We start from the raw sequence: 15,534 nt of genomic DNA, 5'->3' as shown, positions 1-15,534 counted from the left end.
CCCAAACAGAAAAAAGACTGTAAAACTGTGTGCTTGAGTAATAAAAAAAAAGGTGTCGATATAAAATGAGGTCCCATCTCGAGGTTCACAGTATTGTTAGTACAAGCTGCAGTGGAGCGTTTTTTTCCCCTTCACAGTGCAGTCCACAACCCTCAACACTAGATGGCCACATCATCCCACACGACACCCCGGCCAAGCACCAGACAGTCTGAGGCAGCTAACCTGAAAATGGCCTTGCGGAGTAATGGCTTATATAACAATCAATGCACGACGAGCCCAAGAGGATGTGCTGCAAATTCCATTTGATCGGAAACAATGGCTGATATTTCAGTCGGGGGCAGCAATGAAGGAGCTGCTGTAGGCGAATGACTTAGTTTGCTGATGACTAAACAGGATACCACCACCTCTTAAATGTGTGCGACTCTGACGGGCGGCCGGACGTCTGAGTCTGTATGCTTTTCTATCCGGGCATTTGAAATAGTAGGGCACACTGGTGTGTTCCTAATTGTATGTTGGGGAGTGGGAGGGCAAGGCAGCAACTCAAAGTACAGGAAAACAACAAGAACAAGAACAAGAAGGATGGTTGTGGCTGTAGCAGCAAAGAAGGAAAGACAGTGGAGGTGTACCAGTTTGATTTTAAGATCCTCATCTGCCGCAGTGTCAGATTGACTGCATTTGCCCTCTCCTGCTTTGAGTTTCAACGAGGGATAACACAAAATTACCATCACTCACTGGTCATGTGCACATATAGCGAGGGGGGATTAAGGCTGGCATTTCAAGCAAGGCGTTTGAACAGCTATATAATCCTGCATGAATGTGACACACTCAAAAGAGCGAGGAGGCTGAGGTAGATAGTAGATGGGAATGAAGGCAGCATAAGAAACTGGACCGTCAAGAATTCAGACTGACCCAGTGGGACAACTATTCAGAAATACACCAAAGTCAAGTCGAAGCAGACAGAGAGAGACAGAGACAGAGTGTAAACCCTAATGGAGACAAGCTGTATCCTGAGGACTGGGCCAAATTGGATCAATGATGAGCTTGAACAGAGCCTGATCACGGCCACGTAAGTCATCATGTCTGATGATCTGCTGCAGAGGTCACTTTACACGCACGCACGCACGCACGCACGCACGCACGCACACACTTCCGCCTTTAAATCAACCCAACTGCTGGTGGGCCGGGCCCAGCTGTGTATTGGTTAGACATCGACATGTTGTTATATTACATTCTGCAGCCCCAGCGGAGGAGGCACAGGGACCGTAAGCCGCTCTCACTCTGCCAGCAAGCTGCGGTCCTGTCCACCATCTTGGTTTTCCAAAAATACGGGTTGCCACGGAGACGCGGAGCCGCAGGCAGAGCAGGGAGGGCTGAATGACACAGTTGGTTTCCAGTTCTGTGAGCTGATTACTGCTGTTTTTTTTTCCAACTGCCTCCCTGCTCCTACAGTATAATTTATGTCACTGATCCTGCAAAACTTTTCTTTTATGACTGACGTGAATCCTTTTGACAGCGTGTAACAAACTCACTGTGAACCTTTATATATTCAATTAAACAAAGAGACTATTGAAGCAACCTTCTATCTGCAAACACACACACAAGTACTGACCCAGTCAGTATATATATATACAGTATATAATCATGTACTGACTGGGTCAGTATGTGTGTGTGTGTATATATATATATCCCTTTCCTTTATTAATCTGATCGCACAGAATCCAAACGCATATTGTGAATAGGTAAAGGCTTAAATGATTAATGCATTCCTTCTGTTTCCATCAGCGCTATTCGTGTAATTTATCACTTGCAATATCTTTATAGAGCCCTACTGTTATAAACTCTATAATACCTGTGTGATACAAAGTTCTAGTGAATGAATTAGAAAGAGATAGGTTTGACAATATTTAGTAAGATCTGTTTTTTAAAGGAAACATATTATGCTAATATTCAGGTTGATAATTTTTATTTGGCTCATCACTTGAAAAGGTTCACATGCTCTAATGTTCAGTAAACACACCAGTTTCCTCATTATGTCCATTCCTGCAGACTTTGGGCTTTTTAACTTTGGAGACCTTTTACATACACAAAAAAACTATCTACAGACTAGAGGAAAGGGGGTAAACGCATAACATGTCTCCTTTAAGATACAGTAAGAGGTATGTGTCCTTTGAAAATATGTTTTCTACTGTTCAGGAGCAAACTGACATGTCAGAAAATTTGCATTAAAATGCATATATACTGTTTACTGTATACCAGAGGTTCTGCTTAACGCTGCATGGAGCCTGTACTGAATCACTGCCTTCTCATAGTTATGTGATTTACTTTCCACTTTTCACATGATTTACTTTCCACTTTTTGGAGAGAAAAAAAACTGTATTTTATGGCCCTTTATATATATATATATATATATATATATATATATATATATATATATATATATATATATATATATACAAAAGCTGTGGAGGTCACTGCTGCATTGAAGCAGCATGCGTCATCTTCTGAGAGGTCAATGTCCATCAGCGTCCGTCGGAGTAAAGATCTGTGTTTACCGTGCTCGCAGCACGGGGTGAATTTAATTCTCAGTGCATATTGGACTCATGACAGTGGGCTGCAACTGCAGGAGGAACTATCCAGTATGGATGTGAGAGAGATCAGTACATTTCTAGAGTTCATTCAGAGTTCAGATTTCCTGAAACTATGATACTACAACAGCTCAGACAGATATCATGATGGTACAATTTGACCCTAAAATATATTCCAGAGGATCACGGAGGGTCTTGAGTGGCTTCGCATCACATGGGATTTAAATTGGCAGCTCAAGAAAGTCACCGTTTTTGTGAGAAATTGTTAACAAATCAAGATTTAGTTTTCATTCAGAGGTAGTTTCTAATCGGCTGTTCTTTCATATTCTGCGTCGTGGGCATCGGACCAATCATCAAGTCTGGAGCAGGTGGGAATGCCTTCAGCCTCTCAATCAAACATGCACAAGTCAGACTCGCTCTCTTTTCCAGCAGGACACAGTGCACATATGTTCACAATATTAACTAGAAAGAAGAAAAAACAGAAGCTACATGCTGAAAGAAGAATGTTCCTGTAGGGAACCAAGTTACTTTCTCCCCCTGAATCATCATCTTTGTAGCATGAAATACACATTCCAGTGTTTTGAAGCCAAACACAAAAGAACGGCTGTAGTCAGCTTGAATTGTCATCAGCAGTAATGTACAATAGGAAGAAAACAAGCACTAAACGAACTCTTTACAATTTATAGGTATAAACGATCTTCCCATAGCAACTTTTCAATGTTCGGGGGGAAGGCTCAATGTAACGGCTAACACCCTCTCAAAGAGCAATACATTACCTCCAGGCCCGTGTTACGTGTCAGTTTTGGCGGCTCGTCGTTGACTGGTATGACAGTCACTGTGATGGTGACAGGGAGGCTCCGGCGCTCAATCTCATAAGCCGAGGCAGAGAGTGTAAAACTGTCCCCGGTGCTCTCGGTGCTGTCATGCATGTAGTAGATGTGTCCAAGTTTCACCTGGAGAAGACAAAAAAGGGATCTAGTTGTCACTCAGTTCTGAATCAGGCCTGACTGGTCGGAAACATCATAGAATAGAGAACGGCGGAGTGAGCCTAAAAGATGGAATAGAATTTTACAGCGACAGAGACTCTGTCTCTTAACACCTATATCCAAAGAACAGTCCGAGTCATCATATCCTGGTTAACTCCTGCGACAACCGGAAGAAACTGAATAGGGAGAAACTCACATTTTTGGCAAAGGTTTTCAAGTAGATCTTAATTTTCTTGACTTGATTAAAATATTAGAAATTTCCTTGAATAGCTGTCTTTCCCCTGATAAGGGAACCTTATTATTGCCACTTTGGCTTCAAGACAATTTTATAGCAGGGGCTCCGTGTTTGAAGCATGTGGGCACATATCAGACAGGGAGTATCGTAGTGTATATCCCAGCGTCAAACTAATCTCTTAATGGATTATTTTTGCAAATGTGGCAAAAGTGTGTCTATAATCCACACTGTACCTTTTGTTTTGTTTTAGAGCAAATCACATATCCCCTCAAAGTTCTGAGACAAAGGGCTATAATCAGGTCCTAAAGTCTGCAAGCAGCGCAGGAAGCAGGAGAATCTCCCTTTTGGGACGAACCCTTGAGGGAAACCAGAGGTACAATGGAACTAGACATCCAGTGTCAAGTGAGCTAGATGGGGAACAGCATCTGTGGCCAGGGTAAGCAAACAATGTTGACTTTCAGCTGACAAAATGAGAATCTCAATGCCCGGCACCCTGTGTTCTTGTTGCTCAGTAGGCATATCTGGATGACACAATCTGTCTGTCCTCTGATACCCTTTGACAAATTTACAGAGTCAGGTCGCTCCTTGCAAAAGAGGACAGTCAGAAACCTCTCGACAAACGCTGCTGGGATGAGAGGATATGCCTCAGAGAACAGGAAGAGCCAAATGGATTCCATATGACCGGCATCATTGCGGAATAACAACCCCCTTCATGGTTGCTGATCGGGGAAAGTCGGGGAGACAATCAGTCTGCTGGCTGGGACAATAAACAGTGGGTGGTTGTTGGACATGTGGCCTTCAGATTTGTTCAGAGAAAGACTGATGTGTGCGTCAGTATTTGATACCGGCTGCATAATTCATTGTAATTTCATTTGTGATTCATTTACAAAATCATGATTGATGCTTACCTACTGTATTTTGGGAAATTAGAGAAATAAGCTACAGAAGTTGGTTCGTTTTGCTCCAAAACCATTCTGTGCTTTGTGCAAAATAAAGGCGCCTGTGTGGACTTTAATAGGTTTCCACAGATGGAGGGACTAATGGAGACCCGATGGAGACGCGAACCTGATTAAAGTGAAAGTGTATCGGAGCAAATTGTTTCAGATTTCCTGTATTTCTTCGAGTTGGATCAGCATAGCATATGTTACTGAATGTGTACATGATGTTATTGTTCAAAGAATAAATCAGAGTCCATATTGTGGTTTGAAAGATGCCTTACACTGCCTGACATGGATTCAGTTCTTAGGGACACATCTGGGCCACATGGCACATGAAGTTACTTTGCACTTGTTTTAATGGTAATGCAGTTAGTCTGTATGAGTCAGAGTTTTTCCACACACACAGACACACACACATAGCCTCAGTGTGCCGCATCAATAAAATAATGACTTTATCGCAAAATGATATGCACCAATAAGTCAAGTATCCATATCTCCGGGGCCTGGACACACCGAACTTTATCTTAGGAACATTTAAGGCCTGGTTTATAAGCTGCGCTGACTGAAACTTGGCCATGTATTCTTCAGTGTGGTTCTCATTTTGGAGATCTGACTATGTTTCATAAATGACATGTATTCTTTTTTATCTTTTCATTTTACAAAGTGTGAGGTGATGATGATGATGACTTAGTAAATCTTTGCTTTGCCACTAACAACGTAGTCACTGCTGTGGACGAGATCCATTCAAGTTGCACGTTGGGATCTTTAAGAGAGTGTGAGTGAGTCTGGCAGTAGCAAAGCGCGGGAGGTTTGTGTGCACTTACACATTATTATAGGAATATACTGGGCCAGTCTATTTTGGCTTGAGGCGGTCCAATGGCCTCTTCAGTTTTTCCACAATGGTTCAGCAAAGTAGAGAGGGGCAGAGGCAGACCAGGGCTAGATGTACGAGCTATAAGATATGTCTCCAGACCTGGAGACATATCTTGCTCCACTAAACTTTGTGGTACATTCAGAATGCATGAGGGTTTTTCCACTGGTAACTACTCATGCATTTTTAATATTTTCCTAAAGTTGGGGCCTCTGAACCACATGGAGGGAGGCCAGATAACTGTCCTGCAGCAGCTCCCCGACTCTCCCTCCCCTTTCTATCTCATACGACACAACAAATCCAAAACAGCACTCAGGGAAAGTTCCATGGTGACGCTGTGGTAATCCTCTTGGACAACCACCATGAATGATCTGGTCATGGGAGGAAGATATGTTACACTCCATGGAGTCACTTCGGCAGGATGAAATATGGATAACTGAGCTTTAGGGGGGTCTAGTGGGAAGGTTTTAGTCTCAGATTGAAAAAAAGACATGAATCAGATGAAATTCATGGGTTGGGTATGGACACATCCTTGAAAAGTATATGAATCAAATGGATTCAATCCTTAAAATGTTTGATAAAGAAAAAAAAAAGAAATTATAGAAATGCCAGATTATTCTACTTGTTATGGTATCATGCACGGCCACTGTCTATTCTGTGATCTTTTTGCTTAGTGTACTTTTGCTAATCACGTTTCCTGTCCAGGATCATCTTTTCTGCGAACCTGTGGATCCCTGGAGTTTGCCTCAGCCAAGCCTTAAAGGGGCAGTAAGCGATTCTAAAGCAATACACGTTTTGTAAAAATCTGCGTATATTCCCTCACCGTCCGTTAGCTGTCGATTTTGTGTGTGCCCCAGCCCAGGCTCCGTAAATCGAAATTTCCAAAAAATGGTGCGGACCGCACCACACAACACTTCGAGCGCCGTTTGTAAACATCTCTCTTCGACACCTTAAGACACGTGCTGGCGGGTGATGCTCCCCTCCCCGGTTTGGGCTTAGTGGTTGGGTCGCGCAGTAAATTCACAACAACAACATAGAGGGAGGACTGCATGGTGGTGTAGTGGTTAGCACTTTTGCCTCACAGCAAGAAGGTTCTGGGTTCGAATGTGTGGAGTTTGCATGTTCTCCCCGTGTATGCGTGGGTTCTCTCCGGGTCCTCCGTCTTCCTCCCACAGTCCAAAGGCATGCAGAATGGGGTTAGGTTAATTGAAAATTCTAAATTGACCGTAGGTGTGAATGTGAGAGTGAATGGTTGCGGTAGACGATGGATGGATGGAACATAGAGAGAACCAAGCTTTCTCCAGAATCGCTTACTGCCCCTTTAAAAGCATGCTTCCACCACGCCAGCCTGTCTCAACCTGCTTTGCCCCTGCTCACCTACCCGCCAGCATCTGGACCCATCTTTGCCCTATTCTGCCCCTTGTTGTTTTATTAAATATCTTAAAACTGCTTCCTTGTCCGTGTTCTTGCATCTTGAGTCCGAAGATAACGGTAGTACAGTATAATACCATACTGTTGAGCAATAAAACTTAACTTAATTAAAACGTGTTTGATAGTCAGTGAAGGGATCATATGAAAGTTTACATCAATGGTGATACACAAGACAAAAAATTGATTGGTAATTTCTTTCCTGAATAATAAAACTACATACCTCTTCCCATGTAAAGTAAGAAAGTTCGTCTCCATCGAGGTATCGGATGTCCCCGTGCTGTGGCGGCTCTTCCACAACGAAGTCTATGTTTGCTGAGCTGTAGAAGGGATGTGAGATGTTTATAGTCTCTGCATTAATTGCTCTGCTGAGGCCTTCCTTCACGGTAAAGTTGAACGTCTGGATTGGGATGAGCCGGGGGACGATGTTCACAGAGATCTGTAAGTCCTCCACTGTGGTAAAACCATTGCTGACGTCCACTGTGAAGGCATCATTGCCCTGAAAGAAAATGAGAAAAATTGAAATAAGTTAGTGATAGGCTCAAAATAAACCTTGCACCTTAAACATATCAGCCGAGTTTGTGCTTTTGTCTGATTTTTAATCTCAGTGTGAATATAAAGGAGAAATAAGCTGCCACATTTGATTTATGTAAAACATAATAAATGAATTGACAATAAACCTGGATGGATGCAGACACATAGAGGATGCGCCCCTGATCAATGTCCTCTTGACTGAAGGTGTGAATGTAGTCGAGGACAGGTGAAGCCGCACTGTCTGAACTGTTTGTCAGCTTGACCACATGACCAAACCGTGGAGGTTCTTTGATGGTGAACACCATTTCTGTTGGCAGAATATCAGCTTGGTCCACCTAAGAGGAAAATGATAGAGTGCAAAAGTGCAGAAAAAAATCATACCGTTAATCATTCATTCAAAATTTGAATTTATAATAATTTTTTGTAGCATTATAAACTTCAAGAACTATACACAGTACTTTGTTTGACAATAACCATATCCACAACTGCATACAATGTCCTAATTGGAAATGTGTAATGTGTATTGTTTTTTAAGGCACTTTTCATGAGCTAAGAAAACAGCCTTGATTGCTACTTTGCAATTAGAATAAATTTCATGTAGTTTTCAATCGTTAACACAAAATCACTCAGTATCACTGAAAACATCTAAATCACCAAAACTGGAGAAGCTATTTTCAGCGAACAAAAATAGCAGTAGGTTGTGCAACAACAGTTGGTAAAACAAATCAGATCATGAACACGTTTGAAAAATAGTTTCCATTTGTAATTGCCGGCTGTGCTTCAAAGCTGGGGCACAACAGACTTGGATTTAGGTGCCTTTGTCTTAACTGCCGTGACAGCATGGCTCGTATTGTTTGTGTGTGTGTGTGTGTGTGTCAGTCATTAGCTCAGACACAGTATTTGACAGTGAAGTAAATCAAAACTTGAAAAAGACAGTTTGACATTTGGCAACATTTAAAGCCATGTTGCAGATTCACACACAGGCAGATTTATGGTCATCCCACTTTGAGAACTTTAAATAAACTCTCTCGGGCCTTATGCCTTGGAGTGTTTAGCAATCATGTCTGTGTTTCACAGTGTTTCAGATGATCATATTACTTTCAAATTCATAGTAATGACACACAATGGAAAAACTGGAGAAGCCAAGTCAATATGTGATCTCTTGTAAAGGCCATTCTGTCAAGGTCTATGTTGAATACATTTTTCAATAATATGTGTACCAGGTGTCTAGGTTCTTCTCAGGTCAACACTGCAGATTTAAGATGTGCGCACTGTTGTCAAATCAAAGTTTAAATGAAGGAGTATTTTACTTTCAGACATGTTCCTCATTATTTTAAATAGTCAAGATATATATATATATATATATATATATATATATATATATATATATATATATATATATATATATATATACAGGGAATGTGTAATGAATGGAAGGACAATTTAAACCCCATTAATTGCTTCCAAGATGAAGTGCAGGCAGACTCATCTTATAAATTACAGGGGGTTTCAGGGAGCTCCTCAGGGGATGCTTAGTGTTCTGTTTTCCACACTTAGTAGACTGTAATTTAGAACATAAACTAGATTTAAAGCAGCAACTGCACACTCATATGCAGCCCTGCTTTCATGTGGTTATAATGATGACTGCCGACAAGGTCACCTCTCATGTGATGGATATCTTTTAAAAACAAAAAAAATCAACTTGAAAAAGACAAAGATGATTTTCTGCCACATTATTATTGACAAATTATATCAAATTAATTGCTGTCTTTTCTAAAGTTGGGACTCGAACCAGCGAACCATTTACTGTCTCTCTCCACTCTCTCACCCAAAATGCCCCAAAATAAACTTTAAAAACCTCCAGATCAGGTGAAAGAGACCGCAATAAAAATATCAGTTTAACTCAACATACTGCAATTTCACAGTCAGTAAACATTACCTTGAGATGATCCTGGTTGATGATGGTGTGCTCCCCCTCATAGGAAATGATGACCTCATTCGTAATCACCTCAGGCTCAGAGAGGTAACCTTGCTTGAATATTTTAATCCTGAATGTGCCCTCTTCAGAATGTCCATGCGCTTGTACAGTAAAGCTGAAAGAGTCCTTGGACCTCAGACTCTCATAATTATGCTCATATGACACAACACCCTTTTTCAGGTCCTCCTGGGTGAATGCAGAAGCCTCAATCCCACTCACAATAATCCTGCCATCACTAGGTGGGGATATAATCTGAAACTTGATCTCACTTTCATTTCTAATGTCCATGTTGGTGTCAACGCTCAACAACGTGGTGTTAAGGGTCTTGGTGCTTCCATGGTCCATGACAATGATGGCATTGTTCACCACTCGCAAGTAGGGCTCACTTGCCTGGATCTCAAGTAGCGCAGTGGTCTTGTGGAAGCCATCCGATACCTGGAGAGAGAAGCGTTCCCGATCTGCTCCATGGTGAATGAAAAGGATGTTTTTGTTCCGCAGGTCAGCTTGTGTGAAACGGAAAAGAGGCTGTGATGGATTAGATGTTGAAACAATATTCCCTGAGAGGATTCCCTCACGAGCGTAGACAATTTGGGTATCATTGAAACCTGAGTCATCATCCTTAAACTGGATGACATCGGTTGTTAGCAGATGCTGACCATGGCGGACGACATTAAAGACTTTATCAACAACCCTCACAGGAGCATGCTCGTTCTTGGACTGGATTGATACTCTGAAAACACCACTCAGTGCTTCTTGAATATCTGAACTCTCCACTCCTTGATCAAATGTAGAGAAATGGAACTCATCACTGCTTGTCTTGGAGCCATCATGCTTGTAAATAAGTCTGTCAAGTTGGAGGTCTTCATTACTGAAGACTCTAATTGCCCCCTCAAATCTTGGTTGCCCAGGAGGGGAGTCCCTTATCAGTCGGCCATATCTTGGCCCTTGTGTGACTCTGTAAACAAAGTCTGTAGAACTTGGTGAGTCCATCCAAAGATAGTTTTTGTTCAGAGTTTGCTCACCACCCTGCAAGACAACTAGCATCTCATTGGTCAAAACAGGAGCATCTGCATTGGCAAGGATGTTAATTGGGAAGGTGTACAGAGGTGAGTACTGATCCTCAGCTAAAACTCTGAACTGAAACTGGTCAATACTATCTACAGCTCTATGCACTCGGACTTTGTAGCTAACAGTATTGTCCAAAATGTCCTTCTGGGTGAACATATCACCGTCAGCTAGCTCTTTATCTAACAAGTGGAGACTACCTAGTGTTGGCGACTTGAGGAGGATGTATTTGACAGTTTGCAGATCTGGGTTTTTCCCTTTTACTTCAGCCTGAAGCTCTGTGAGTCCAATTGTTTGCTCCTCACCAGCCTCCATCTCCAATGGAACCAGGATAGAAACTTTCACTTGTGCAGGGATGATCTTTACTAAAAAGATGTTGTTCCAAAGAGAAAAGTGCCCCAGGTGAGTGTTGAACTGAATCCGCTCCACAACAATATCTTCCTGGTCACTCGAGTCTGTGCTGACATACCTAATGCGGTTTTGATCCAGATCAGATTGATGGAAGGTTGTAACTTGCTTGTACTGTCCATCACTTGTCATAATCTGTAGTTCTCCAAATAAGAGTGGTTGTGTGATGTTATACATAATATCTCCATTGCGAGGATGAGCGAGAACAGCCAGATTTTGGACACCTATGGACGAGTTGCTTCCTTGAGGCAAGAGAAGTCCAGTGTTAGTGACAATAGTCAAATTTGGTGGTGTTACAGACATAGTTAAAGTAGTTGAATGGCTTACTGACTGTCCATCAGAAACTTCCAAGGTAATTCCAGCAGCACTACCACCTCTATGTACAAAATAGATATTTCCATCTTTCAACTCCCTGCAAGTGAATTTGGAAATGCTTTTTCCTGGCCGTTGTCCATTTTCTAAGTAACCAATTTCCAGGGAAGGCTCTGAGGTTACAGTTACTACTAATTCATCACAACGGGTGTCAGAATCCATGATTCTGATAAGGCTGGGGCTCAGACGAGTCCTTCCATTTTCTGTAATGGTGATTTCGCCTCCACTAAGTTGAGGTATATCATTGACAGGAAGTATTTCAACAGGGAGGACATAATCACGGGGAGTTTTTAAACATTCTGGAAGATAACCATTACTGTGAGCCACCACTTCTAGTTGGATTTGATCTGCATGCCTTTCATTTCCATCATGCATGTACTTAATTTTCTTATTAACAACATCCAGAAGAGTAAACTTTTGTGTGCGTTTTGTGTTAGTGTTCATATCAACCAGGCCATACCAGGGATCATTCTGGAGAGTAAAGATAATATCTGACTGACGCATTCCTGCGGCACCAAGGTCAAATGAAGGGTTTAAGTTGTTAATATCAAGAACAACTTCTCCACCTTCAGGCACAAGTAATGGTTGGACATCAAGAAGTTTTGTTACATTCTTGAATATCTCTGGCATTTCATCTGTTGGGTAGCAATGTTGTTCATTTAAGTCCATGTCAACATATCGAATGAGGACAGGAGGAGAAGTTGTAGTTGCATCAACGTCATCATAACTTGAGTAGTCATAGTCCTCCCCATCACATTTAACGTGAACATCTTTGGTCACCAGAGCATCCTGTAGGCTTCGGTCCTTCTGATTAACTTTGATTTCCCCTAAACAACCAATGAAGGATTCAGCAGTCATTTCTTCCTCTGCCCTATTTAAGGAACCACTTTCGCGAAAGACATCCTTCATTTTCGCCTGTATGCCTCCTAGATACAGGTTTCCCACTAAGTCAAGTTTTTGTGATGAGTCAAGAGGGAGGGAAGTAGACTGGCTATCTATATTAATTACAAAAGTATCCTGACTGATCTGCACCTTAACTCTATGCCACTGGTCATCATCCAGCTGCACCTCAGTATTCTCCAGTACCTCCATGCCACTGCCGAGGTCCAGGACACCTTTGAGGTAGCCTTTGATAACACCAATAGCAATGAAGTCTGAATCTCGGCCAGGGTGGAAAACAAGTAATGCATCCTCAATGGTGGTTTTCATTAGGAACTCCAGGACCCTTGGAGCACCACTTGCCCCGCTCCAGGTGGGGAAAGAAATAAAGGAATCAGGAGTGCTGAAACTAGTTGCCTCACCATCACCAGCCTCAAACTCACTGCTGCAGGATTCCTTTGTGTCATGGCATTGTTTGAATGCTGTGTTAAGAATATCGAACTGGTGAGACTCAAATTTAACCTCAGTCATGCACCCCCGGAAAGGGGGTATGGCATTGCTGAGATAGGGAGCATCAAGTTCTCCTGTTCCTCCAAGCCAAATCCCCAGGTCAATATTAAGCTGTTCCCCATCGTCGTTAACAGGAACGTATGTTGGAAAGAGCTCATCAATTATCATGGTGAGTTTGGCATCTTGCAAAGTCAGTGAGATTTTGTGGTCCAGTAAGTTGTTCAGCTGTACTCCCTGGGATGAGGACAGTGTCACCTCACCAGCCCCCATGTTCAATCGTGCCTATAGGAAAAGAAAAGATTTTTATCTAATAAGAGACTTCAATTTCAGCTTTTATATTATGGCATATGCTGTATTGATTTTTGTGAATTTGATTGGTCATCAAAATGGACAGTACATGGATTATATTCAGGGCTTAGGTTTCTAATAAAATTCTTTCTCTACAATGGAATGGGTGTTATTTATGGATTGTTACTACAAATTCTATGAACCAGAATACTGCTAGTGGGTTTATTCCTTGCAGTATGAAGAAATGTTAGTCCACAGCCACCTATAGGTGGGCCACACCTCAGACTGAGACTCGACAATTGACGTTGTGACTGCATAATACCCCAAGAATTTTTTTTTCATACTGTGCCAATTTAGTGATCATATTTAATATTCTATTCATTTTTAAGTCCAGTAATTTTCAAGTCCTGCTCTGCCTTTTGGTTCCATCAGTGTTAAATACTTAAGTTCCTAATTTTGTCAAACCTCTGCTCTGGTCAACCTTCAGTACATTACAGTGTCTAAAATATTTTATCCTCCACACCAGTTTGTTAGCCACTCACCTGTATTTTCCCATTTTGGAGCTCAAGGAACAGGTAATCCTCCATTCCTGCAGCCAGTAGCAGAAGCCCACTTCGCCGACTTGTCTTAATTTGTAGTGACAGTTTGAAGGTTGAGACATCTTGGAAGACTTGTAAACTGCAGGAGCTGTCCCCAAAGTAGGATTCTGTGAAGAATGGAAAGAGATTATAGCATATACAGGAAATAGGCATCGTGGTAGTCTGGTAGTCCAGAATTCAATGTTATACCAAATAACTGCAAAAATCTGTGATTTTCACTGTATCTACTCACTCTCTCTCTCTCACACACACACGCACATTTTTTAAATTTATTATGTACTCTTGAATGGAGAAAAAAAAAGGTCCACATTTTGACAAGGCAGCAAATTGTACCAGTAAAATATAAAAAAGCCTGATTTCACAACTTTCTCTCCACTGTGGCAACATTACAACTCTCTACCTACAGGAGGGAGATGAAATAAAGAGACACCTGCGTACAAAACTAAAACTCATCCTACAACTGCTGACTGGCAACTCTGTGAAGTCTAAAGTGGACATTTGGAGGAAAACCAATTAGATGAACATTTTTCTGAGACTCATTACAGAGCAACTTCAGTTCAGGACTCATGTCTGTATTATCAGGTGTCTTCCAGCTGCTTCCGATTCAAGAGGAGCTCCTCTGGCCTCAAAGGGATTCACTCACTGAGACATCAGTCATTAACCCTGTGGACATTTTTCCAGGCATATAGAGTCTTGGCGTAAAGGATTTCCCAGGCCTGAGCTGTCTCATTTCCAATTATATGCAAATTCAGCCACCTGCCTTGGACTGTGCTGTCAGGGGCCCTCAACAAAATGTGTACCACATTGCCCATCCTCTCAGATTAAACTGGACCACTTCCAGGAGCCCGTTTCCTCAGCCCGAGTTTTCCATGGCCTTAGCCAAGTGATATAGAAAAGGGGCTTTCCATTAGCCACCCACTCACCCTCTTTGGGGGTGATAGTTCAAGACACAGAAACTCATTGGAAGAGAGCAAAGAAGACGGCCTGTAATATTTGGAATAATGGCACAGAAAGAGAGAGACACTGCTGTGTCAAAGTTAGAACATTCCTAGGAGTTCATGAAGGCCAAAATATTTCCTCAAAATCAACAGTAGTGTCCAGTAGGCTAGTATGACTGCTTGATGCCACCAGGCACACATTGCACAAAATAACTTCTCAGACATGAGTCACATAATAGAAGAGTAAAAAAAATAAGCTATTTTAAATAAGAGTCTGTTGGAAGTTGTCCATGTAAGAGAAAATCTGTGTGTGTATGTATGTGTGTGTGTGTGTGTGTGTGTGTGTGTGTGTGTGTGCCTTTAAAGGGCAGTGTGTGTCTGTGTTGCATCTGCAGTAATGCCACGCTGCCAACGTCAAAACACTGAAGGGTACATCTGTCCTCTGGTTTCTCATCCTGTTAGTGAACCCTTCCATCCCGTATCTGCAACAAACACGAGAAATGTGAACAAAGACAATCTTTTTTGATGTCAGCAAGGACGAAAGCAAAGCTTTTATCATCGCGCCCATGCTTTTGTGATTTCACTAAGAGGCATTTGCTTTTGGGTTTCAAGGCTGCTCTGTCATGAACAAAGTCCGTGATGAACGGCTTCAGCACAGGGCCAAATATACAGACTTTTGTGTATAAACTGCAGCCACTGAAGCGCCATCTTGGTGGCTCTGTGAAAGAAAACAGTATCACAGGAAACTGCTTTTGAGGTTGTCACACATACATACTACATATTGCGTGAACAATACCAAATGAACAAAAAGAAATGTGAGCAACTCGCGAAACTAATGCATAAGATGCTTCCTGTTAAGTCAAAATCAACTATCTGAGGTTAACATCCTTCATTTTAAGAATGTCACTTTTTGGAGGCTT

General features: G+C 41.9%; 1 protein-coding gene across 1 annotated transcript in view; it reads right to left on the bottom strand.

Moving 5' to 3' along the window:
• cspg4 (chondroitin sulfate proteoglycan 4) overlaps positions 1 to 15,534 on the bottom strand; it is a 63,662-nt gene that overhangs the window by 14,367 nt on the left and 33,761 nt on the right. The window contains exons 2-6 of the mRNA XM_035643170.2: positions 13,620 to 13,783; positions 9,517 to 13,071; positions 7,724 to 7,912; positions 7,267 to 7,542; positions 3,362 to 3,538 (exon numbers count right to left, since the gene is read on the bottom strand). Of these exons, the coding sequence (XP_035499063.2) occupies positions 3,362 to 3,538; positions 7,267 to 7,542; positions 7,724 to 7,912; positions 9,517 to 13,071; positions 13,620 to 13,783 (4,361 nt within the window). The remainder of the gene's footprint in view (positions 1 to 3,361; positions 3,539 to 7,266; positions 7,543 to 7,723; positions 7,913 to 9,516; positions 13,072 to 13,619; positions 13,784 to 15,534) is intronic.

Source organism: Scophthalmus maximus, chromosome 7, assembly GCF_022379125.1.
Source record: "Scophthalmus maximus strain ysfricsl-2021 chromosome 7, ASM2237912v1, whole genome shotgun sequence".
NCBI lineage: Eukaryota > Metazoa > Chordata > Actinopteri > Pleuronectiformes > Scophthalmidae > Scophthalmus > Scophthalmus maximus.
This window is presented reverse-complemented; position numbering and strand designations above follow the sequence as displayed.